This window comes from Varanus komodoensis, unplaced genomic scaffold (assembly GCF_004798865.1).
Source record: "Varanus komodoensis strain SLA01 unplaced genomic scaffold, ASM479886v1 scaffold7_3, whole genome shotgun sequence".
Classification (NCBI taxonomy): domain Eukaryota; kingdom Metazoa; phylum Chordata; class Lepidosauria; order Squamata; family Varanidae; genus Varanus; species Varanus komodoensis.
This window is the reverse complement of record NW_025336480.1, coordinates 14,830,161-14,857,270: the sequence shown is the minus strand read 5'-3', so window position 1 is coordinate 14,857,270 and position 27,110 is coordinate 14,830,161. Positions and strand designations below refer to the sequence as shown.

Sequence of the window (27,110 nt, the reverse complement as noted above, 5' to 3'; positions counted from 1 at the left end):
GTCACCCACCTACCCCCTCCGCCCCCGCCCCGCGCAGCTGGAGGGCCATGCTAGGGAAAGAGGCCACGCTTCCCAAACTTCCTGCTCCACTTTCTCACCAGCCGGCTGCCAAGAGCTGTGACCGCCGCGGCTGCTGAGCGCGTCCGGAGCGAGAAGGAGGGCGAGAGTGCCGCAGGAACCGCTGCTCCCTCGCTCCCTAGGGGCAAACCTGAGCGCTTGCAGCGGCGGCGGCGGCGGCGGCGGCTTCCCCTTGCGGTGAGCGCGCGCGCGCAATGAGTGAACCTCGGGAGAAGAAGGCGCCAGCGGCTTCGCCCCCAGGCGGCTGCCAGTGCGTCGGAGGCGCAAGCAGGGCCCCCGTCATCCTCTCGCTGCTCTTCTCGCTGCTCTCGGTGGGAGCCTGCTTTCTGCTAAGCGCCAAGACCTCCAAGCTGCAGGGCCGTCTGGTGGCCCTTGAGGAGGAGTTGGCCAGCCGCGCTTGGAGCCCGGGAGATCAGCTCGGCGCCGAGCCTTTGCTCGCCGTGCTGCAGCCTCAGGTGGACGACCTTCTGCAGGAGGTGAGAGGAGGTGGGAAGCGAAGGGAGAAGCAGGCCGAAGGAGGGGCGGGTGAGCGGGCGGCTTGACCCCCAAGCGCGTTAGTGCTGGCTTTCGAGGAATAGCTTGGCTTCTCCCGCGCTGAAAGGAGCCGGGGAACCGGGGCAGGCAGGGCTGCAGCTGACCCAAGGTGCAGCCCACAGGCTGCTTTTGATTGGCAGGGCTCATCTGTAACGAGCCCTGGATGGCACCTTAAACTTTATTCCCAGGCTGAGTATTTAAAGGTTAGTAACTTTATCGTGGCATGAGCTTTCGATCCGCTGAAGTAATAGTAGGCTACCGCCTATGCAAGCGCATACCAAACTTGATAAGGTGCCTCGCAGGACACTGGTGCCCCTTCTGCGGAAGCAGGCTAGCTGTGCGACCTCTCTGGCGCTCTGAATGCTAGGGACAGTTGGGAGTCTCAGTGGCTTCTTTAAAATGTGTCCCCTACCGCGTGCGCGCGCCTGTGCACACGCGAATCATTTATTACCATTTTGTCCCACTCATCTTCCAATGAGCTCGGGGCTTTAAGCATTATCCTTTTCTTTCTACCTATGTTCTCACAACAGCTTTGAGAGGTTGCTTAGGCTAAGATGTAGTGGTTGGGTTAGGATGATCATGGGGAAGCTAGGGATAGCCTCTTTTCCCAACCCTTCATATGCCAAGTATGGACCATGCCGTTTACCTAATTATTCATGTGATGCACAGCTTACTGTGTTGTCTGAATCTGCAAGGTGGCTTTGAATCCATTCCAGAACTCATCGTTTGTAAGATTCCAGGGAAGTTTTGAAGCCACCCGACTGCACAGCTTGCTGGGTTTGGATGACATGGTAAATCATACACTGCAAGGGTAATTAGACAAATTGCATGGTGCATATACAGGGGCAAGGACAAGAAGCCACTGTAGCTTCTTTTCCCCACAGTTGTCTGAACTCAGCTGGTGATTAGCTTAATGTCCAGTGAATGAAATGGCTGAGCAGAGATTTGAACCCAGGCTTCCCTGGTCCTAATCCAACACGATCTGGCAGAACAAACATTGCAATTACCAGCTTTCAAGTTCCAGAATGTGGAGAGTAAAAGAGTGCCTTTGAGCAGAATGCTTCCCCTCACAACACCACAGCTAACTCCAGTAAACCTGGAAGTGGAGGCAGAAGGGGCTTCCATATCAGATCCTAGCAGGGCTCTTTGCTAGCATCTTTCCCTCTCTTGATGCCTTTTTAGGTGATAAGGCAGTCTATAAATGCTTATAAATAAGTAGCCAAGTTCTGAAACCAAGCATGGGTGACTGGATCAAAATTTCAAAAGGAAAAAGTGTTCTGAAGTTTGGGGTCTCCATTACACACCTCTGAAACATTTGGAAACCACTGGGAATCAGCAATCTCATGGCAGGGAACAGTTTTGCACATCATGATAATCCAGGTTTCCTCTCTGTTCCTGGTTTATTGTGTACAAGCAGTGTGCTTTAAATGCTACCTCTGTTGCAAGTTGAAGTGACTAAAGAACCTTACTGTGGCCTGTGAACCTGGGCTTCTGCTTTGAATCTCCCACAACAAGCCAGAGAAATAAACCATGGTCTGTTGTTGGATTATTTCTCTGGCTTATTGAGGGAGAGACAAGTCAGAGTTCAGGGTTCTTACATCGTGCTAAATAATGTGTCAAAGGATTAACCACTGATAATAGTTGGACCACATGCATGGCCATGCTTCTCATATGCAATAAACCCAGGATCAAGAGGACAGGTGAACCAGGTCACCATGACATCCTGTGAGCTTCATGATATGAACCAAGGTATTTGAGCTGAGGAAATACCCTTAATAACAGGGCTTTTCCAAACACAAGGTACTAAGGGTGTTGAGTGCTTCAAGATAAGGTTTAAAGGATTTAATTTTCTTTGTTGAGCTGTCTTCAGTGGAGTTGCAGAGTTTTACAAATTATGACCTATATCTTGAGGACTGTGTTAATTACATCTAGAAAAAGCAATTGGACCATTGTTTGCTTCCAAAGCAGTCTTAGCATCAAAGTGCTAAGCATTTGATTGCTTACCAAAGTTAATTGTGTTTCTTCAGGAGAACATTTCAGTTGCCAACTTGTTTCTGCTGTGCCAAAACTTGATAACTATTCACTGGTGTGTTTCACTTCTTTAAGTGGAAATCCCTGATGTATATAGAAGAACAGGTCTTGTATCCATAATTATGTATGTATAGTATGACAGGTCTTATGTACTATATGCGCAGTACATAAGGCTTTTGAGGTTGAAGCCAGCTGTTTGATTATTATAATACAGGCTATGGATTTTAATAATCTCTTGGAGAATTAGAGCCATTAGGAACTCACTCTTTATCTGTTACTTGTCTTGTTAGCATAGATTATAAAAGATAGTTCAGAAGTGTTTCAGTTGTAGACACTGTATGCAAAATCCATGTAAAAAGAGGGAGGCCAGTCATGATGTTTCTCATTATGTAGATATATCTCCAGTGCTGGAAAATTGGCATGAAATTGCTTAATGTTTAAACAATATCAGAAGCAGAACCTGACAGGAATGTCTGTATGCTGCCTTTAAGTCTTTAATTGTTGAATGTGAAGAGCCAAGGGGAGTAGCAGGAGAATTAAGCTGGACTTCAAGGATACAGGTTCAGCAGAACTAGAAATGTCATCTATGAAACATAGGCAGTTCTGGACTTTGTGCATAGGCTGTTTGAATCCTTAAGTCTGCTGATTTACCAAGAGCTCTTTCATGTAAGGCAATTGTCCAATATCCCTCAGGCATATTCCCTCTCAACTTTTTTTGCCGCCATCGGATAACTTGCAGTGTATCCTGGAGTACATTTGCTTGCTATTAATAGATCATTCATATTAGTATTGTAGGCTTGGTACTTAAGATTTGCATTCAGTATGACTGATCCATTTAGTCTCAGCTTACTTGTTTGTGGTTAATAGCTACATGAATAAAAACAAAGGAGTAGGGAAATCACTCATGAAGTAGTATGAGTGAAGGAATGATTAGGGATAGGTAAATATCGAGTAGGACGATATCTTCATTTTGGTTGATTTTAGGGTGATGTTGCAGCATTTTTTAGACTGCAAAGTTTCACTTTAGGTAAAGCTGGATGGCCAAATCTTTGCTTTGATTGGAAGTTTCAAACCTGTCAGATACTCTTCACAAATCCTTAATTTATATATGCTTTTCAAAATTGTTTCTTTATCTATAAAACTGAATCCAGCTGTTAAATCTTATTTCATTGAACATAGTCTATATTGTAGCTAAATTGGCAAATCACTGATATAGATTCAAAATTCACTTGGGTTTGGATCCAGAATCCTATGTGAATAGATAGTTCCCCCTCTGATTTTGCCTTCATATGCTCAGAAGGGTCCTGCAACCCTCCAGATCTTGGGGATGTAACATTCCACTGGTAGCTTCTCTTCTGTATCTTCTGTTCTTTCTGGTTGTGCTAAATTTTGTTCCCTTTGTGTAAGTGTATCAGAGTTTAGAATGACAAAAGATACCCTTAAGATTTAACTGAACTTTTAAAAAGACTTTACTAAGATTATTTTTATATTCACATATAAGGAAGGATAGAGAGACTGACATGTTCATTCATTAGGGAATACTTTTCTTATATTTATTATAATAGTAAGATCCACTAATTAACAACACTCGCAGCAGCCTACTGCTGCATATCAGATGTTTGGCAAGGAAGGAAATACATGCTGCTTTATGTGACATTTCTTTTTATAACATTGTTGGTATCAATGGCACACTGAAAATAATTCCTGGGCTTAGAATCTACATTATGAGGAAACAGTGATTCAGAAGACTGTCTGCTCATACTTAAAAAGTGGTTTGCTGTTTTTCTTGATACTATTTGCCCGTATGCCACAACAGGACTCTTTGGTCTCCAAATTTGAACATTTCCCTCTATGATTGAAGAATGATGGAAAACAGTAGAGAAAACAACAGTAAACCATTAAAGCTGTTGTTGCTAAAACATTTTCTTAAGGGAAGCAAATGGTACAGCATGTTGCCTATTTTCTGTATTAGTAGCTTGTTATATTTAGTTGTAATGGGACAGTGCCAAAGACGAGAGTAGATGTCACTGGAGATCTGTGATGGCATGCTAGCTGAAAGGAGAGAACTCTAAAGGAGGACATTGCAGTTTATGGTCTATCCCACTTGCACTGCACAAAATGTCCCAAGAGTATCTCTGCAGGTAAAACCATACGGCTATGGAGATCTCAGATGAACATGGCATAGAAAAATTCTTATGGGCAAGAACTGCTTGTCATCAAAAAGTGAACATTTCTCCCAGGGTATCCAGCTCTGTATCACCCTAAGTTGGTGACAACTTGATGGCACATTACAACAATCCAGCTCTGAACTACCACTACTTGTAAAGAAAACATGTTTATTACCTATGATAATGTTTTAAGAAATAAATAAATGGGCTGTATAGAGACATGCTTGCTAATGCAATGTTTATCTTTATGTGGATTAGCTACATTTCTATGTATATAACTTCCCCAACTCAAAAATTTGCCTTAAAGTATTTCTGAACTTGAAGAAATAATTTTTTCTTTCTAAACTGAGTAAGGACACGATCCTATGCATGTTTATACAGAAGAAGGTCCTACATTTTCTAGCACTCCTCTGCCCATCAGACTTTTTCTGTCTTTGCATGCATAGAATTATGCCTTAATTCTTTCGGTCTTACACCCTTATACTAGAAGCCAAGTTTCCCTTTGCTTCCATCTCCAGACTTTGGGAACTGAGCCCCTAATGATGGTTATACCTTTTAAGCTAGTTTTCAATGTACTATGTACTCATGACCCTATCTTGTCTGTTAATATAAATGTTGCTCAAATTCATTGCAAATCCAGAAGTAAAGAATTGAGAGACTTGTAATGAACAGTTCTCAGATATCTCATTCAGCCCAAAGAGGAAAGTCCACCCTTCCCACCCCATTTACTGGACTGGAGTGGTGGTATACTTGCAGTAAGTCATGGTAACAATGGAGGAAGGAAAGTCCTCCTCAGATTCCTCTGTGTATTACATTGTAGCACCTGGACAAGTTGTGGAGGACCCTGGGAAAGTAACTTCCTCAAGGATTGCTGTCTGACAGACAACCCAAAGGAAAAAGAGATTTCTCAAGAGACTTCTGAGGCAGCCTCACATGTTGGACATGAGTAAGGAGGAGCAAAACATATTTCAGTGTTAGTCTGTTCCAGTGTTGGGGACTTGAGTTGAGTGACTTGCTCCAAAGTCCAGTTGAAGTCACATCAGCAACTCAATTTGGGATCAATTGACTTGATTCGACTTGAGATTTCTGCTGTTTTTACCACCAAGTTGCTCCAGAGCTTACCATGCTGGCAGGATATCCCAGGGTGATCTCAGAGGAAGGCAGTGATAAACACAACAGAGGCAGTGGGAGGGAAGGAGTTTCAAGGGGGTGGGGGCAGGATAGGGAGGAGGGGGTTGTGATGGGGGAAGGGAAGGCAAGACTTCAGCTCTTTTTCCTTTCTTTTGGAATGAGGGAGGGGATGGGAGGAAGGAATGTGGAGTGGGGGCAGGGGGAGAGTTGAGGAGAGACTTGAGACTTGACTTGAAAATTTCTTGCAATGACTTGAGATGCAACCTGACTTGAAAGTAAAGACTTGAAACTTGACTCGAGACTTGGAGTAAAGGTCTTAAAGACGTCACTGGTCTGTTCCCATCTTTGTCTATAAGACATTAGAAATTCAGTAGAGTGTGCTGGAGAGTTACCCTTGATAGACCTAAAAAGACTGTTGGCTTTCTTTCTCACATATTTATTATTTCATTTGTATCTATTTTATTTCCATACCACCCAATAGCTAAAACTGCCTGGGTGGTAAACAATGGCTAATTAATATAATAACATACAAACTAGAATAAAACAGCAATAAAATATAAAATTGCATTAAAATAACTTAAAAACATATTTTAACAACTAAGACCAGTCCATACTGCTAGGCCTACTAAAATATAGTTGGCAATACTCCCCCCTCACCATGTGCCATTTAGAGTTGGTGACTGTCTCTGCAGATGTCTTACCCTGGTGCCGAAAAGATAGTAAAGTCGGTACCAGGTGGGCCTGTGGAGAGATCATTTCATAATCTGAGGCCTCATTCTTGTCACTGTCCAAGCTTCCTTTGGTGGTGGCATTCAACGGGCAGCCTCAAACGTTGAATGGAATATCTGGTTATGCTGTGGTTAGAACTGGCATTCTGTCAGTTATCACACTGTCACATTCTAGGCACTAAAACCAGTAGAGCTTATATTCTAAAATCAGGCTAGGAAGTGTATAGGCAGCTGGTGCAAGTGACACAGAACTGGAGATATATGCTTGGACCATCTAGGATCAGTTAGTAGCCTGGCTGCCACATTTTGTACAAGCTACAGCTTTCAAACTGTTTTCAAGAGCAGCTCCACATAGTGCTCATTGCAGTAATCTAGTTTAGAGATCACTACGGTATAGGTTACCACAGCCAGGCTATCCAAGTCCAGAGAGCTGGGTGACCTGCCAACGCTGGTAGAAGGCACTCCATGCCACTAAGGCCACCTGGGCCTCAAGTGGCAGAGATAGATTAGGAGCCCCCTGCATGCTATACCCGCTCCTTTCAGGGAAGTGGAATTCTATCCAGAACAGGTGGAACAACTTCATCCAGTCAGAGGAACTGTCTACCAACAACATCTCAGTGTTACCTTGACTGATTTTCAGTTTGTTCATCCCAGTCCATTGTTTAGCACCAGTAGCAGCCTCACCTGCTGAAGAAGAAAGAAGAAATAAAGGTGTGTGTCATCAACATATCGATAACATACTCCAAAACACTCAATAACCCCATTCATTGGTTTCATATTGATGTTGTACAGCATGAGGGACAAAACTGACCCTCAGGAAATCCTATAATAGAAAAACCAAGGGGCTGAGCAATGTCCCCAGAGTACCACCTTATGGAGCCAACCCTCCAAGTAGATGTAGAACCACTGCAGTGTAATAACCCCAACTCCCAGTTCAGACAGGTGCCCCAGAAGGATACTGTAGTTGATGGCCGCTGAAAGATCCAGGAGTACCCACAGGCTGCGCTCCCCATCTCTCTTCTGGCAAAGGTCATCATACAGGGCAACCAAAGCCATTTCTGTGCCAAAACCCATCCTGAATCCTAACCGATATGGATCCAGATAGTCTTTAAAGTGATAGAGCAACCATCAAATAACGCGGGGGAATGCAATCCTGTCTTAAATAATGGAAGAGATGGGTGGGTGGCCTGGCTGAACTGAGGACTGATTTACTTGAGGGTTGGGAAACTTGGAGGAGACAATCTCTTTCTCAGCCATCCTTTCACCTTTTGAGTGACTTGTTCAACTTCTCTTTTTATTTTTATTTTTATTAAAGATGTTTGTGAGACTTCATCCCATAGCAAAATAAACTTTTATGAACCTTGTGCTGTTGTTTCAGCTAGACTACAACAGGAGGCATAGGAGACAGAATTAGTCTACAACTAAAATGTATTTCTAAGGGAGATCAAGCATCAGCCAGCCTCCCTTTGCCTGGGAAGAATGTATAGCACAGCTCATCATGTGGCCTAAAGGCTCTAAAGTATTGATGTGGACCTTTGTTTCTGAAAATTCATTGTAACTTTATAATTTGAAACTTTTTTAAATCACAGGAACTTGATTTAGAAACTAATGATGTGTTTACATCTTGTAAAATGTGAATAATGGTTGCAAATGAGTGCCATTGTTTGGATAGTGTAGGATGCTGTTAATAAACTGAAAAACAGACACTCTGCAAGGTGTGCAAATCTGAATGTAGGTATTTGTTCAAATATCTGATAAGGTTGCACATAAATTTTGAAGGAATATCGAAATATAGTAAATAAAAATGGGGTATTGACAAGTACACTTCACTAAATTACCATTTTGCCATTTCACTAAAATATTTAATAGATTCCAAGCAGTTTCCTGAATTTTTTTTTTAAATCTCAATTGCGATGCAGCAGTACGTCTATTTGGCGTGGAGGAGGAGAAGGTGGTTGGGGAGGAGGTTATTGTTTGGAGGGAGAGTCCTGTATGTGTTAAAAAGCACACAAAATCTTCACAGCAAGTGCACACAGGTCTGTCTGTGACCGTGATCTTGACCAGAGGAAGCCACGACCAGATGTCAGATTGGGGAAGATGGCCGTGTTCGTGTTTGTATGGGGAAGATGGCTGTATTCGTGTTCGTCACCCGATGTGTCACCCGACATGAACAGAAGCAAAATTTTGCCGAACTTTCTTTTTGCGAACTGAATTGTTCACAAACAAAAGCAGTTGTGAACGGAGGTATTACTGTACAGAGGCCAAGAAATGCTTAGAGGGGCAAATCTTGAAGGCAGAGATGCTTTAATCCTTCCCTGTAATTTCCTCCTGCAATCCCACTCACCGGCCACTTTTAAAAGATCTCCACTCCCCCAGAACAGAAGTCCTCAGCCTTGTGGGACTCAAAGGCACATCTAGGAATTTCAGAAGTTCCTGAGAAGAAATAACAAGGCAAGGGGATAGAGGAGAAAGAAAGAGCAAGGCTGGGTGAGGGGAGAAACATTGAGGTGTGGAGGGAGGTGGAAGAAGAAGTGGGTGAGGGAAGAGGCCAAACCAAGGCCAGCTCTGGCTACTTTCTGTCAAGAAAATGCAGCCTTCATTTTAAAAAAATCCCCACCTGTTACAGTCAAGACTAAATTGCAGCATCACTATACAGATGTAAGGTCTCTGGATTGTTCACAGCCTATACTTACTTTTCCTCTCTTCATACTCTGTTCACAACTTACTTTTCCTCTCTTCATACTCTGCTACATCCATGCATAGCATTCACCTCATTTTCTAATTCCCATTTTCCTTGTTGTGCCATTCTCTTATCTCCTCTCCATGCAGCTCCCTTCTACACCCACCCATATTTTCCTTCCATCAGCTTCTCCCCCATCAGCATTTCTTTTTTTCCCACCTTGAAAACCGCATCTCTCTCAGGGTCACTCACACAGCCATGTACATAGGCTGTCAAGGGACAAAATACGGGAGGAGTAGCTAAATTTCCTTTGGCAATATGCCCTTTCCTGTCTTGTGAGACTGAATCAGCCACCCAGCACCCATGGACTGTTGTAGAGTTCTGGGTTGTGTTTACTCATGGTAGTACGTCTCTTGGCTGGGCCTGTGTGACACACGCGAGTGTCATTATGAGGGAAAGTGTGCTAATCCACCAGGATGAGAAAGGTGGTTAACAAGCCACTGTGACTTATTAACCACCCTGCAACTATGCAAACCAGGTCAGAGACTCTAGAACAGAGTGATTTTTTTACTTCAGTGGGTTAGGTCCACACAATAGGATGCCTCAACCAATCCCTGATGTGCTACTTTTCTTCACGGATCATGTAAACCCAGCCAGTAGCAACTTTGTGGAGGAGGAGGCATGAGAGGAGAAAGGCCTGAGTACTAGAGGGAACTATGCGCAGGCTGCCCCCACTCTGCAAGTGTTTTTTGGACAAAGTAACTGTAAACTTTATGTGTCTCTTTAAGGTGAAAAGGGGCCTCTATCAGCCATTTTAAGTTATAACCCTTAAGTATTTAAGTATTTCCAATATTTAACAAAAATAATAAAGGTAAAGGTTTCCCCTTAAGTCCAGTCATGCCTGAGTCTAGGGGCGGTGCTCATCTCCGTTTCTTAGCCGAGGGAGCCAGCGTTTGTCCACAGACAGTCTCCGTGGTCATGTGGCTGGCATGACTAAACACCAAAGTGCACTGTTACCTGCCCACCGAAGTGGTACCTTTTTATCTCCTTGCATTTGCATGCCTTCGAACTGCAAGGTTGGCAGGAGCTGGGGCAGAGCAACGGGAACTCACCCTGTTGTGCGGATTCGAACCGGCAACCTTTCGATCAACCAGCCCAGCAGCACAGCGGTTTAAACCACTGCGCCACCTGCAGTCCCTAACAAAAATAATACTACTGTATTAAAGGTATGTAAGTAAACTGTGAAGGAGAATACAGTGTGAAGGAGTAAGAAGTGTAAGCTCAGCAGTGTATTAACAGCAAATGGACATTGCATTGTCAGGTTCTCAAATCAATTTATGATACTTAGCTGTTAAAGAAATTCATAAAAAGCATTACTTCGCACGGATTACTAGAATGCTGACTGAAGCTTTTCACTATAGGCAATGACCAGTTCTTTAATCCATAATAACATTACAACAATCTATACTTTTCCTCCAAATTTTAAGCATAAATGAGGAAACTTACACAATTATTTGAAAATGTGTTTTGCAATGTGCTATGTATTTCCTCCCACCTAACATTTCTCTGTCCCAGTTACAAGTTTAGATATTTCTATATCTTTTAAGGCCAAGGCCCTCTTCCTGTTAGCCTCCATATGGAATTTTTCTTTCAAGACTAGAGCGACTTTAGTGAAATTGATGTAATTTTTAGAGGAGATTGCTCAGAAAATGTGCAAGTGTAAATAAACTTGCAATTAATGTCTGTGCAGGTATGTTCACTGAAATATACTTTGCATACTGGAAACAAGCTGTTTAGGACAATGTTTGTTTCTTTATTGTCTATACCACTCTACAGCCAAAGCTCTCTGGATGGTTCACAACATCAAATTAAAAATAACACTAAAAGATACATCATATTAAAACATTATGAAAGTTACAATTCAAAATTTAAAACCAAATTTAAAAAGATTAATGTGTGTTAATCCTATGTATATTTAGACAGAAAAATTGCTACAACTGGAACAGTAATCAGTTTTTACAGAGTACTGTCTGTTCCACTAGATTATTTTTTCATGAAGTACTCTCTATTATCAGAAGGCATTCATTTCCTTATCAACCAAAGATTTTCGTTCTTTTCTGCTGCAAACCTAATTTTCTAGTTCAGGATTATTCTTTTTCAAACAGTATGGGCAAGTGAAACAAGCAAGAAAACAGCTGGGGTTTACTTGCTTGCTTGCTTGTTTGTTTAAGTGTTTCTTCAGGGCAGGAGCTCTCTTACAAGCTGTAAAATCCTGTAAAAACCCATACAGTGATAAAAATAAAATCAACAAACACCAGGAATTTAGTACTGTTCTGACTTGTACTAAAATCTACAGTCCCACTGAAGCTACAAACCAGAACACAAAAAGGCCAATGGAACATAATTGGGAAACCCCTAAAAAAAAGTAACCTTCAGGGCCTCCCTACAAGCTCGGGGACTAAGAAACTACTGATGGTAACCCATTCCAGATCTTTGGAACCATTGTGGAAAATGGCCTCTTTTGTGTACTTCAATATTGAACTATCCTCAAAGGCGGGCAAGCAAAAAGGGCCTCTTGCTGATTTTAAAGGGCAAACAAACTGATATGGCTACAGGTGGCTTTTGGGATTAAATTAAATTTTACTCTAAATATTTTTCTTGGAAATCTTTGCTATGGATCAGAAATGTCAGGAGACTGGTTAATGTGGCAAATGTTGTAAAAGTTCTGATCAGTCATAGTGCAAAGTGTGTGTATAATGGTCAAGTCTTGAAACTTTGCAAGACATTTTGTATGTTAATACTGCAATACATATTGGGTAGAATCCAGGTGAAGTTGAGCACTTCTATGTTATCATGGTTTCAGTGGCCATGAACTTCACTTTTCCATTCAAATTGATGAGAGACTATGCTTAATTTTGACTGGAATATGTTTATAATTAATAACAACTTGTGAAAGACTACTGACATACTCTGCTTCTCTGTAAATATCTGTTTTGCTCTTCTTCTTTTTAAACAGAAACTAAGTGAAGGATTAGCCAAACTACGTACAGCAAGAGAGCTACCATCTGAATGCAGATGCCCACCAGGTATGTGAAAGAATAATATATTGTTGCTACCCAGAAAAAAAATTAAAAGTTGTTTTTTACTGGCAGAAAAAAAATAGCTATCATGGCTTGTTTGTTTAAATTATCCTGGCATTTGTCTGTGTACATTTGAAGTAATATTCAATATTCTGTTGAAATAATTCGAGAAGGTTGTCTGCTGAAGTTAGCAAGCAGCAAGTAATATGATAAATTAATCATTCTGTAGGATTGCTGTGCTCTCTGCTTTCATTACTCTATAAATTATGTGCTATATGTATAGTGTACACTTATATGCTTCTTATTCTTTTTCCCTGAAAGCACCATTTATTGGACCAGTAAGTACATTCAGCGAGTCTGTGTGGGAACTGATTTTATACACTTATGCACCATATGCCTATCTCTGTTTAATGCAACAAAAGAATCATTAAGGAATTTTGGTATTTTTGTTCAACCTTGTTTTTGAGAAGTCAAATTAATAAATAAGTGTTTAATGATTTCAGTATGGACAAACTATACAAATGCTCTGTTGTTTCTTTCTATAACTATTGCCCATAATATATCTGGAACAGCATGGAACATGGTATCCCATGTTAGAGTTATTTGCACATCACATGAACAAGGTCAGCTTTTAGATGTTGGGGTCAAATGTTTCCATATGGCTATCTTTGGTTTTTACAGAAACCCAAATCCACCTACACAGCATTGCTTCAAATACTGTTTTGTAATGAAAACATCCTAGGCTACATTATTTGGAACTATATTCTGGACTTTTCCCAACTGAAGTAGATGTAAAACTTATAATGCATTTCTGAAATCAGGAGGAAGGGGAATGCATACTTTACTCTTTTGATCTTTAAATTACATATAATAGTTTTAAATATTAGACATATAGCTCTTTTCAACGTAACAATATAATTGTGGTCCTTTTGCTTAACTAACCACTACCAAATAAATTGATAGCTGTGTTTATACTTTGAGTCTAGACGGACTTTTTTTGAAAACAGACTAGATTGGTTGAGACATTAATCTAAAATACTTTCTTGCATGTCAAAATGTCAGTTACACTTCCAAAACGGGATGCCTGTCTAATTTTTAAATGTATGTTTTGGTTCTTGGAGCAGAAAGAATCTTTTCCCCTGGCATTTCCAATTGCAATCTTATGTCCATTATGCACGGGCATGTATGCTTCCAATGATGAGTCCATTTAGATTCTGAGTAGAGCAGATGTAATCCACTAGGTGCAAAGGGTTGACATATCTGTTGGCAGATTCCAACTTTAGCAATGCTTTTGAGGGCAATGGAATCTCATCAGGGCAGACTTAAGCAGGAACTGTGAATATTTGTGTGTGAGGGGATTATGCTGTGTTTCGCAGTCAGTTGGTCCTGATATCTGTTGAAATTCCTGTTGTGAGCAATCTTTCTTGTTGACCTTTTCATTAGCTCATGTGCTGGGCAAGATGATGAAAGGAAAAGATGGAGTTGCAAACAAGATTTAGGAAAGCTCCTTTCCTTCTGATAAGCCTTTTTTCTTGGCTGCCATTTCTTCCTTAGGGCTTGCCTATTTCTTTTTCCTCTGTGTCTTTAGAACCAAGTTAGGGTGAAAAAAAAATCTCTGAACAGATTTTTTGCACTTTAAGGTTTAAGGGGAGCCATATAGGGAGAGATTTGGATCAGGGATATGGTATTGGGAAGGAAGAGGTTAATCCTCCCTGCTCCGCCAATGCACACACCATTTGAACCCACACAATTCCCAGTTCCTGTGAGAGGAAGCTTACAGGCGTCATTGCAGAACTGGTGTTAATGGACAGAACACATCAGGAGGTATATGGCAGTGGCTTTCAGCTCAACAGCTGCCATGACTGTGGTTCTGTGTTTTCCCTCTCCTGTGTTTTGGGCATGTTTCATTGCAGTAGGATAACTGTATGGAAACTGAAGCTAATTTATTAGTAGCACTACTTTCCCACAGTTCCTGAGTACAAAAGCTATTGTCATAATCATGACAGAATTCTCCTTTAAGCACATCGGTATGTGAGGTGCTAGCTATGGCCAGTGTCTAAATTGCTGGGGTTGGGGTTTGGGTGTATTCAAGTGTTTGAGCACTTCAGGTAAAATGTTAGTTTTTTTTCTCTGAACAGACCCATATGCAATATCATAAGGAGACTTTTCAAAAGTCTCCTTAACATCAAAAGCATTTTCCATGTGGTATGCAGGTTGCTGTTCAAGAAGCATAAGCCCACAGCACCTTCAGACATGTAGAATCAGTTGTATGATTCTTAAGGACCTAACCCAGAACTCTGATTTAATGTTTGTGGTCTACATACATTAAATGAAGCATCTGGTGTGCCTAACACCAATACATGTTGCAATCTATACATCAAAAAACTATCAACATATTAGATCAGCTACGAAGTTACCAGCACGGCCTCCTCCGCCTTCTCCTGTCACCAATCTGGAGCTGGGAAACAGGTTCTCTCCACTTGGGGAGGTTGGGGCTGATGAGGCCTCAGGGGACCAGCAGGACCCCCAGCCTGGGACGTCAGGCGGCAAGGGGGCCACTGTGGGAGAGGTGAGGGCCAGGGCACGGCCGCCCACCAGCACCGGGAAGGTACGGCGGCGGGTGATTGTTGTTGGGGACTCCCTGCTGAGGGGTACTGAGCCGGCGGTGTACCACCCCAACCTGGAGACAAGGGAGGTTTGCTGCCTGCCGGGCGCACGCATCCGGCATGTGAAGGACAGAGTGGAGCGTCTTGTTCGCTCCGGGAGTCACCAGCCGCTCCTGGTGATCCATGTGGGCACAAACGATGTGGCCAGGCAGGGTGTGGTTGGGACCACCAGGGACTTTGAGGCCTTGGGGAAGAAACTCAGGGAGCTGAAGGCCCAAGTGGCCTTCTCGTCAATCTTACCTGTCTGGGGATTTGGGCCAGGAAGGGACAGGAGGGTCTCTGAGGTGAACGGCTGGCTTAGGGTATGGTGCCAGAAGGAACGCTTCGGGTTCCTCGACCACGGCACTCGTTTTCTTGCCAATGGACAATTGCCAAGGGACGGGTTATACCTCACGAGGATGGGGAAAAGGTCCTTTGGAGATGCTCTAGCGAGCTTCATCCGGAAGACTTTAAACTGAGCCGGGGGTGGGTGGGTTCAGGCCCCCCAGTAACATGTCTGCACTGGACAAGTGTGGGGGGAGGATCAGGGCTCTGGGAGCAGGGTTTTAGAGATACTGCAGGGACTGACAGGACTCCTACAGAGAAGGGCCAGGTATCAGGGAGGATGGGATGAAAGAGGAAGCTGGGAACTCCAAGGAAAGAAAGCGGTGGGAAGGAGTTGAGGAGCATGTACACCAATGCTAGGAGCATGGGTAATAAGCCGGAAGAGCTTGAGGCTCTCATGGGAACAGGAGGGTATGACCTGGTGGGAATCACAGAAACTTGGTGGGATGAAAGGCAAGTCTGGAATGTGAACACAGAAGGGTATCACCTTTTTAGAAAGGACAGGAAGGGAAAGAGAGGTGGGGGCATGGCTTTATACGTCAGGGAAGGGATAGGATGCAGTGAGATAGAATGCAGCACAGATGGGGATTTGGTAGAGGCAGTCTGGTGAAACTTAGGAGTTTTGACAGGGAAAGAAACCTGACAGTGGGGGTATGTTATCGCCCTCCAGGTCAACTTGAGACCCTGGATGATGTCCTGACAGGCCAGATTCTAAGGATATCTCGGGGGAGAGAGACAGTAATTATGGGAGATTTCAGTCTCCCTGATATTACTTGGGAGACTCACTCGGCAGTGACAGCCAGGTCACGTTGCTTCCTAGAAGCTATTGAGGGAGCGTTTTTCACACAGAGTGTCCGAGAGGCGATGAGGGGGGGAAACATCCTTGACTTGGTCTTGACCAGTAGGGAGGAGCTGATAGATGAAGTACAGATTAGGGGAGCTCTGGATGCGAGTGATCACTCCATCCTTTGCTTTGAGATTAGGGGACAGGGGACGTGCAGCAGGTCGAGCACTAGAAGCTGGGACTTCAAGAGGGCCACCTTTGGCCAACTGAAGGCCAGACTGGGGAAAGTCTCCTGGGATAGGTTACTGGAAGGTAAGGGGGTTGAGGAGGGGTGGATAGCACTCAAAAGGGAGGTTTTGGAGGCGCAAGCCTTGACGATACCTCTAGTCAGTAAGGTGGGGAGGCGGAGGAGAGTGCCGCCATGGATGCAAAAGGAGGTGGTTAGAGGGATTAGACGAAAGAGGAACCTCCGTAGGAAATGGGTACTGGGGGAAATAGGCAAAAGGGTATACCGGGAGGAGGAGGCCCGTTGCAGAAGGATTCTTCGCAAGGCTAAGGCTGATTATGAGCTGAGACTTGCCAAGAATATCAAGAGCAACAAAAAGGGCTTCTTTCAGCATGTAAATAGGAAGAGGAAGGGGAGACAAGTGGTGGCACCACTAAATAAGGAGGAAGGAGATCCAGTGACTGATATGAGGGAACAGGCACAGATGCTAAATGACTATTTTGCCTCTGTGTTCTCCTCAAAGCAGGATGGGGGATACACGCATAGGAGATTAGATGAGGCTGGGGACTTAGGGGCACAGATTAGAGTCACCCCCCTTGAAGTTGAGGGGCTCCTCAGGGCATTGGACATTACAAAGGCACCAGGCCCTGATGGGTTACACCCAAGAGTCCTTAGAGAGTTGGCAGGGGTTCTCTCCCGCCCGCTGGCCTCCATTTTTGAGACCTCGTGGAGAACGGGTGAAGTTCCAGAGGACTGGAGGGTGGCATCAGTGGTCCCAATTTTCAAAAAGGGTAGTAGAAACATGGGGAATTATAGACCAGTTAGCCTTATGTCCATTGTAGGAAAAACAATGGAAAGGCTCATAATAGAGAGAGATCTAGTGATGCTAGATAGGGAAGGGAGGCTGACAGCCACACAACACGGCTTTCGCAAAAACAGGTCCTGCCAGACAAACCTTGTGGAATTCTATGACAAGGTTTTGCGATGGCTAGATGGAGGGGATGCAGTGGATGTGGTATACCTGGATTTCAGCAAGGCCTTTGACAAAGTGCCCCATGATATCCTGGTGGAGAAACTGAGGAGTTTTGGGATACACCAAAGCACTGTCCAGTGGATTAGGGCATGGTTGACTGACTGAAAGCAGAAGGTAACCATTAGCGGGGAATCATCGGAATGGCGGCCAGTGACAAGCGGGGTCCCCCAGGGCTCTGTCCTGGGGCCGATCCTGTTTAATCTTTTCATTAACGACATGGAAGAAGGGGTGAACAGTCTGCTGATCAAATTCGCAGATGACACTAAAACTGGAGCAGTGGCCACAACTGAGGAGCAGGTACTCCAGATCCAAAAGGATCTGGACAGACTATGGAAGTGGGCAGGAGACAACAGGATGGCGTCCAATGTGGATAAGTGCAAGGTCTTGCACTTGGGGCATAGGAATAGCTGTCATAAGTACAGGTTAGGTGAGAAGTGGCTGGAGAGCAGCACTTGTGAAAGGGACCTTGGGGTACTGGTTGACTGCAGCTAAACATGAGTCAGCAGTGTGATGCGGTGGTCAAGAGGGCGAACACCACCCTTGGTTGCATAGCCAGAAGTGTGGCTTCTAGATCAAGAGAGGTATTACTACCACTCTACATGACTCTAGTGTGCCCGCAACTGGAGTACTGTGTTCACTTTTGGGCCCCTCATTACAGAAAGGATATAGGCAGGTTGGAGTCAGTGCAGCGTAGGGCCACAAGGTTGGTGGCCGGTTTGCAGGGGATGCTGTATGAGGCCAGACTGAGGGAACTGGGTCTCTTCAGCCTGGAGAAGAGGAGACTCAGAGGGGACCTGATGGCGACATACATGTATGTGAGGGGATGTCACATGGAGGTGGGTAGAGACCTGTTCTCCCCTGCAGGGGAAGGCAGGATGCGCTGCAACGGAGCAAAGCTCAGGGAGCCAAGGTTCCGTTTGGATGCCAGGAAGCACTTCCTGACAGTCAGGACCCCGAGGGTGTGGAATGGGCTTCCACGAGAGGTCGTTGAGGCCCCATCGGTGCGGGTGTTCAAGGATAGGCTGGACGTCCACATGGTGGGCATGTCGTGAGCAGAGCCGGCTGGTGCCAGAGGTCAGACTAGATGGCCCGGGAGGCCCCTTCTGACTCGCTCTGTTTCCTATGTTCCTATGTTCCTATCAATCATGATTTCAGCTTTACCTTTTATAAGTGTAAAAACAGACTTTGGAATTTTATAGGAATTTCAGCATATGGAATCTGTAGGAGTTTTATCTAGCCTTTTTCTGTCATAATGCACATCACCTAGCAAAGGCTGGCCCTACATCTCCTTGAAAGCCATTTTGTGAACTTACACTATGCTCAATGGGACTTCGTCTGGAAAAGTGTAGACTGATGAATCTGTGAGTTTAGGTTTTCCTCACTTTCCTATTTTTCCAGTGTTGAATTCATTTTTCTTGTTTTCACATCATTTTACTTAATTAAAAAATAAATGTTTGTATATAATTTGACAGACATTTCCCCTGAGGCATGCATATTTATATACAATGTTACTTAATATATGTATTTCTGCAGACAATTTTCCTAACACATATTTTTCACTAATACATGCGTTTTGGTGGGTTCTTTCCTGTAATATAATTTAAAATGGAAGAACTGAATTGAAAAAATCGGAAAAGTGTGAAAATCAAAATGTAGGTATGTTCCAGTTTCAGTATTATTCAGGAAGTATGAATTGGGTCAGTTAGCATTAGAAATCAAATTGAACCAATTGAACACAAATTGCATGGAGGAAATTGAACACAAGTTGCTGAGAAGCTTGTGCAGGTGGAAGTCTTGAACCAGTCCTGCTTGAGGGATCCTGTGTGTTGTTCGTTTGCCACTATGTAAATGGTGACTGGACTGAATGGACCATTGTTCTGATCCAGCATAGCTTTTCTCACATGGTTATGTTCTTCATAAATTTATTTCTCCTTTCTAGATAGAATACATATCTAAACTTACTGAAATCCATGTATTTTAGTGCAGTTTATGACTTGACCTATGTAGAAAGCATCATCAGCACAATTCTTACAATTTAAAAGAGGCTAGTTCTAATACAAAAGAAATGCTTAGTCCTTTGAAATCCATTTGCAGTTGGCCACCAGAGGGAGCTAATATTATTTCATGAATATCATAAAAATCAAATTACTGTAAGCATTAGGCTCAATTTTCTAATAAAGCATCTAAAATGGGTTCTGAAATGTGGGAATGGCTGCAGAAATTTGCAATACTCATACTCCAGAAAATGTTTGGAAATAGGTTGTTTTTGGCTATGAATGCATTTAGTGGTATGATCTCTTTTCAGGTTCAGTTGTATAGCTCAACTAACAGATACTGTCTAGGTAGTATCGTGTGCATAATAATACCATTACTTTATGTCTCTGTTCTGCATTTTAATTTTTCAGAACCATTAACTCGTATCGGACAAGAATATGGTTCCATTGCTTCATGTAACATGAGTGTCATGATTTGGGAAGTTTTAGCACAGGACATCTAGAGCTCACAAGCAAGAGGGTATAGTAATACCATTCAGCACAGAGCCACAGAAGGAATGGCTGGCCAGTTCTGCTTCCCTTTACAAGTTTTATTTCATGTGGAGAATTGGTTGGATCCAAAGGTTCCTTTCAATTTGTAGCAGTTTTCTTTTGCTCAAAGAAGGCAAACAGTAGGAATGGTGCAAGTGAAAAGTGAAATTAAACTACTTTGCGCCACCTCCTGTAAAAGTAGAAGAATGATAAGAGTACGGAACCTGTTCCTTATAGCACTTGGGGAAACTTGTGCAAGCATTCTTGCTGTCTCCCTAATGGATAGTTCCTTTCTGCTCACAGTTCTCTAAATCCAGCCTATTGTTCTTAGATAAAAAATCAAATAAGTGAAATACTTGTATTGAAAAGTTATTTTGTGTCATAGAATTCAGTTCTAACAAACCTTTGCCCTTTCACTGTTTCCTGATGGGATTCTGCTCTTCAGTGTGGTACCTAACTTAACATTTCCAGGGACAGAGTCTACTGCTGTGTCCTGATAGATCCCTTAGGCCCATATACCTAGAGAGAAACTTTTGTCCCCTCTTATAGTTCCTCATTAATTCAGTGACTGGGTTCCACTCATAACACAGCACAACCAACTGTCTTTATGCAACCATTCTGTTGCCTCTTAGGGAACCATGACCTGCACATGGGTAGTTGGATCAGAGCAAAGGGTAAACTGGCCTTAGTGTAGAAGAAATAGTTTTGCTCCAATTCAGTACTGCACAGCCCAGAAAGAAACTGAAAATTGTGTGGCCAGCCCCTGACCACACTAATCAGAATTTCAGGAAGGGGAACTACTTTTCATTTAGAACTACAAAACAGACTCTTTCTCAAATGCTACTCTGGATATTCAGACTGCCTAATTTAGCTGCTGTAATGCAATCCCCTCTTGCTTGCCAAGATCAAAGACTTTCTCGCCCCAGGCCTTATGCTAAGAGGGTCTGTTGAAGGCTGTGGGAGATGCATACCCATTCAAAAATAGATTTTAGTGTAACTCTAAAAAATAGGCTGTGAAGTTTTATTTCATTGTGCATTCCAAGATATGTATGTAATGGGCTCTTACAGTAGCAGATATTTTGACTTGTTTGTCAATACTGTTAATCAAATTGATTGCTGAGCTTGGAGGGATTAGCATGCAGTAGCTTTCTTGGCAACATTGCCTATTTGATCTGTTGAGGGGTAACCCATTACATTAAAAAGGAAGGGGAATGTGTGGCCCTCCAGTTGTTGTTAGACTCCCAACTTCCATCAGTCCCAGGAAGCATGACCAGTAGTCAGGAATGGTGGGAGTTGTAGTCCTTACATCTAAGTGGTCACAGGTTCCCCACCTCTTGAAATAATTTTATTCTGATTTGTGAATGAACACTATGTTTAGTAAATCCGTAACTTTTTCATGATGGTTTAACAGTAACAAGCCTCAAACAAACAAACAAAAATCTTGTCTCATCAAGGCTTAAAATTAATGATCTCTGTTTGCATAACTTTATAAAATATTCTTGGTTATTAGAGGAACAAGTATTTCCCAATAACATACTAGTTAGGGGGAAATGCAGTATTTTCTGTTAAACCAGATGTAGCTCCATTGCTCTGGAACAAAGGCCATGTGCATTGTGGGAAGATGATTAGGTGAACCTAAATGCATTTCTCAACAACTTCCAACCTTCAAAATAATGTCCTCCTTTTACCAATATGTTGCTCTGTGGGAAAACAGTTTGGCAGTTCTTCATGTGGGTTCAGAAAAAAAATTAGCAGGGCATAATTATTCAGGGTATTGAAATGGACTTCAGTAATCTTAAGTATGCAGTTCATGATTAATCACTGTTTGTCACCTTTCTCCATAAAAAATTATGGCTGGATTTAATTATAAGGTTGAACAAAAAGGAATCCCATATCATAAGTAAGGCTATTTTTAAAATTGAAAGGCATAAATTTAGAGATTTAGGAAAATACCTGAGATATGGATTTCAGATTTTTATAAAACAGAGTGGCACACTTACAGTAACATATGTTCTGCTCACAGATCTGTTCGTAATTTCAAATAAGGAAAGAACGTTTGGCAGTATTATTTAGCTGTAGATCAGTTGCCAGCTCTGTCCCCACTGTGCTTCCTTATGTTCATGTCCAAAAGATGACAGAGTCTCTTTCCCCGGCTCCATCTGTAAGTTTGGAGCTTAGACCTTAGAGGACATCTAAGGGATGATCTGTGTACCACATGTATGAAAGAGCGGTAGACAGATTAGCTTGCGAAACATTACCCGCAAGAGTTAGCAAGGCCCTAAAAATATTTCAAATGGTTCTCATCAGCAAAGGACTTGACATTTTCTAAGCACACAGTCCGAGTACTAATAATGCGTAGTGGATAACTCCAACTGAATATCTGACAAGGAATGAGAAACTCTGAGCAAGTAGAACTGACAGTATTGAAAGATCCAGTAACTGAGAACATTGTACTCTAAAATGCTTTATTCTTCATTGGGAATATTTATTTGGAGAAAAAAATAGAAATAGAATGGCTTTTATGGCATGTCGTAGCAAATGACTATCCCATTCTGTCTTTTAAAAAAATGTAAATGTCAGAGCACACAAACCTTATTAGATTAAAAGCAGACATTTCTCTCTGGGAGTGCCTAACAGCTTTAGTTTATCAAGGCCTTCAGGGACAAAGCAATAGCATATGCAATCTAGTGAATGGAATAAGAGAGAGGCATCTATAGAAGGTATTGTAATAATGGGTGACTTCCGTTACTCTCCTAGGGTAATACATGTGCTAATCATGAGAAAAAGGTAACACTCTGTATACCCTGAATGGCTATGAAATGTATCAGTTGGTTATAGGCAACCATGTGCATTATCCTGGTGTATGAGTACTGTTGAACCGATTGGAAATTCAGTATACATGTGAACAACTGCCAAGAAGGTCCAACATAGTCACAGAAAAGTTGAAAGGGAAAATCAAGGGGAACATCAAGGCTCTCCAGAAATTGGGGAACAGGACAGTAACAATTATAAGTAATAATAATAATAAAAAGAAATACATGAAAAGCAAAACATTGGCTAGGGAGGCAATGGAAAAGAGAGTTATAGGTGTGCTAGAGGAGGATAAAGAAGATTGCAGAAAATCTTAGTGTTGTATGCGCACTTAACTTCATTTTGGAAGTTGTATAGCAAAAGGTGCAGGGCAGATACATGTGTCTCAACTGACATTTCATGATGGTCATCTGAATAACTGAGACAAATAGTTGTGGCAAAAAATGAGGTCCTGGTCCTTGTTCATGAATTAATGTAAGATATTATTGTCATATTGGATGGCATCTATCCTGCAATTGTGTTGGTACTAGACAACTGGGAAGCAGCCAATATAACATCAATTTTTAAAAGAGATGTCAGGGAAATTATGGGCTACTTAATATCACTTCGAGGGAAATTAAAGATCAAGCATGTCAGTCAAGGATGGGTAACTAGTGACCATCTGAATGTTTTGACCCACAGTTCCCTTCAGTTCTCACCAAGATAGTAGTGGTAATGGAAGCTTGGAGCTGTAGGCTGGTACATATGAATGGCCACAGGTTGTCCACCTGACATAGACAAAAAATAAACATGATTTCTGCAAATGTAAGTCTTGTCTCACAAACATTTTCAAGTTCTTCGAGAAAGTCAACAAACAAACGTGAATAGGGACTAACCTTCCCAATTTTGTGTCCTCGAGATGTTTTAGACTACAACCCCCATTCATTGGCCACACTGGCTGGGGCTGATGGGAATTGGAGGTCAAAAACATCTGAACGGCACTAGGTTGGGAATGTCTGCAGTAGACATGGTTTTTCTGGATTTTCAAAGCTGTTGACAGTTTCCTTGGGATAAGAAGAATGGTTCTCTGATGGATCATTTTCCTGTGTATGGAAAAAATGCTGAAGCAGGGGAAGAAAAGCATCTGAGTGATGTGCCTGTTCATGCACAGATGCATAGCATGTATCCTAATGCTGTGTTTTGCTTTGTTAGTTCTCTTAATATTTAATATTGAGGAATATTCAAAGAAATTTATTAACAGCCGTAATATTCTTCCTGATCCAAATCCTTCTCTGACCAATCCTTTTGTTCATCCTTTCTCCAACCAGCACTTCAGAGATTTCATCCAGCTCTGTTAAAAAGTAAACAAGTTATAGCAATTTGTGGATTTTGCATGATACTTATTGGGACGTATGAAGCTTAGGATTTCCAAATATTATTTTGGATCGGTCCCCTATTTTGAATTGGACTGTTTTGTATACCACTGAACTAAGGCCCAAACAAAATCATAGGGTTGGTAGTTTCTAGAGGGTTGCTCTGTTATCTCTGTGCCATCTCAATAAACCAGTTGAGATAATAAACCAACTGTGACAAATGGTTTATTTACCTGTTTACATAGGCCTAAGTTTCAACAGACTGACAACCTCACTATAACGTACAAAATCTAGCACCAGGTTCCTAATGAACAAGTGAGAGTGCAGCTCCTTCTAAAGATCTGTGCTTCCTGAGGCAAATGGCTCTCTTACTAAGGCCATGCAGCCCAAGAGAGCTGTCCTCATCAACACAGGCTGAAACACTGCCCATTTTAGGCTGCAATCCTGTGCCCATGTACTTGGGAGATAGCTCTTTCGAGTAGACATGCATACAATGATGCTGTATAGGAATGAACTAATAATTTGGATCAATTGACATACTTAAGCTAGTGCTTCACCTAATGTTAGTCTTGAGCACCACCAATATGAATATTAAAACATTTTTCTTTACTTTCTCTTTATCCTGTTCAGACTGGCTGCTGGTTTAAATCTCTGCACAATTAGTTAATTAGCTAAAATGGTCTGTTCCAAGTGATGGGATGATCCAGATTGTTCCTTGAATACACTTAGGAATGGTTTGGCCATGGTGATAATGTTGAAGCTTTGCCTTATCTGGCTGGGGTGGTTGACACTGTCACTCCTACACAGCTTCTCCCCAGCTTGGTGCAAAATGTTGCAGCTAGTTCTCATACCAATGCATTGCTTCAACTCTGAAGGTTCTGTTCTGATTGGCAGTTGTTTTCTGAACTTAAAGTGTTGGCTTTATCCTTTCAGGCTGTAAACAGTTAATACCTGGCTGTTTGAAGTATGAACCTGCTGAGTGCCACACTTGCAGAGGCCTGTTGTTGGGTGTGCAGGAAAGGGTGGTGCTCCTGATGCCCTCTCTGCATAAATGTTCTCTCTACATTTAGGAATGGGGTTGAGGTACATCTTTTTCATTCAGCCATTTAAGTATAATTTGTCATTTTCTTTTCATATTTTCCTTTGTTGGTATGTGATTATGATTTTTGTTTTGAAATCTTTGTAAACTGTCCATGTTGATCTTTAAAAGGTAGTCTAGAAGTCCAGTAAATCTAGCATAAGTTCCTGTTACTGTTTGACTGTCTAGGGACCTGTGTATTTTGCCCAAGAGAACAAACCTATCTAGGTCATAGTTGGCCTTTACATTTTCTGAAATTGAGACCTGCCATTGCTTCTTTGTCCCAGAATGCATTGCTAATGTAATCTGATTCCTGCAGGGCCTTGGCTTGGCTAGTTTATTCAGTCTGCAGTTTCAACTCAGGAATTGAATTAAAAGTGTGGACCTCATGGCCACAAGATCTGGCCTGGTGTTTGAACTTCTGTGCTTCTTCTCCCACCCCATACATTTAGTGCTATTTAATCTGATGAAGAGTTCTGGAAAGGCCAAAAGGTTATGTGCACCCTTGTGATATTTTGGCCCTAATAAACGTATTGCCCAGCTGTAGATTTTGGATTTTTTTCCATGTGACAACAAGGGTTTTTGAAAATTATGTGTGCTAGCTTTTGTGTATGTTGTAAACCTTGTAACATTGTTGATTCAGTTTGTGAAAGGCTTGTAGTAAAATATTATGTAAGCATGCCAAAATATGTGATTAATATGTGGAAATCTATTGAAGAATAATGAAGGTAATCCTTTCACCATATTCTTACTTCCCTTCCTTTAGGACATGGAGAGAACTGCAGTCAGAGTAAGAGCTTAAATGGGGGTTCAAATATCTATTCTCATATCTCTTCCTTGCTTTCCCCCAACAACAAGCGCACCATCCTATACATGTGTAGATAGGGAAGAAAAGTCCCACACCTCTCATAATGCCCTAACTAGCATGATCTGTCTAAATGTGAAAAGATTGCACACTAAGCCTTGCTAGTTTGGTTGAAGAGCAATACAACAGCTTCGAGAGCTGTCAGCCAGGGGCTGACAATCTGTGAGAAGTCTTGAGGGGTCCCCATGAGGCTGTATTCTGGCATCCCTTGTTGAACAAGAAAGAAAAAGCTCGGGGTCATCTGTATTATGCATTCTTGAGAATTAAGCAACTATGCAAAATGGAACATTAAATTGTAAAGACAGATTTAAATATTTGTTTTATACATATATACATACATACAGGGGTCAGAGAGGAAGCATTGAAGAATGCAGTGTTACTTGAAGTTTTCCAAGAGGCAGTTTATAAGTAAGATGTTTAGGCAAGGAGTAATTTTGCTATGTATTTGTGTTTTTTGTCCAAAATGGCAGATTTCTTTTGTAAGTGATTTTTCAGGGTAGAAATAAGCCTAATAAGCATTTAGGCTTGTATTTACTTTACACCAGAAAATGTTTATATGGATAAATAGATATAGATATATAGTAACACACACACAATAAAAATAGATTGACTCACAGCTTCCTCCCCCAATATTTTGACATTGCTGGTGATTTTTAGCACATTCTTAATCTCCAGCTGATTTTCATCTAGGGCAGCCATTATTTCACAGATCACAAGAGGACTTCTACCTTTTGGTCATTCATACATTAAGGAAGCAACTAGTTAATCTTCTGCCCTCCTTTTTTCATTGTACATGTCTCTGGTAGCAAAAGCTGAAGACCTTTGAGTAGGCATCACAAAGGAAATGACTAGTAAACTTTAATCCTTATTCCTTAAATCACTTATTGAAGCCATAAAGTGAAGCTGTTAAGCACATAGCTACATTTTTTTTCCTGGGACAAAAAGAAAAGAAAAAAAGAAACTGGCATAAAATGAGTATAAAACTGCAAATAATAATTGCACTCTCCTCTCTGAGT

The 27,110-nt window shown here is 42.1% G+C and overlaps 1 protein-coding gene across 1 annotated transcript in view; it reads left to right on the top strand.

The window, feature by feature from the left end:
* Positions 1 to 272: 272 nt before the first annotated feature.
* The window catches only part of COL23A1 (collagen type XXIII alpha 1 chain), a 406,477-nt gene continuing 379,639 nt past the window's right edge, over positions 273 to 27,110 (top strand). The window contains exons 1-2 of the mRNA XM_044454607.1: positions 273 to 554; positions 12,367 to 12,436. Of these exons, the coding sequence (XP_044310542.1) occupies positions 273 to 554; positions 12,367 to 12,436 (352 nt within the window). The remainder of the gene's footprint in view (positions 555 to 12,366; positions 12,437 to 27,110) is intronic.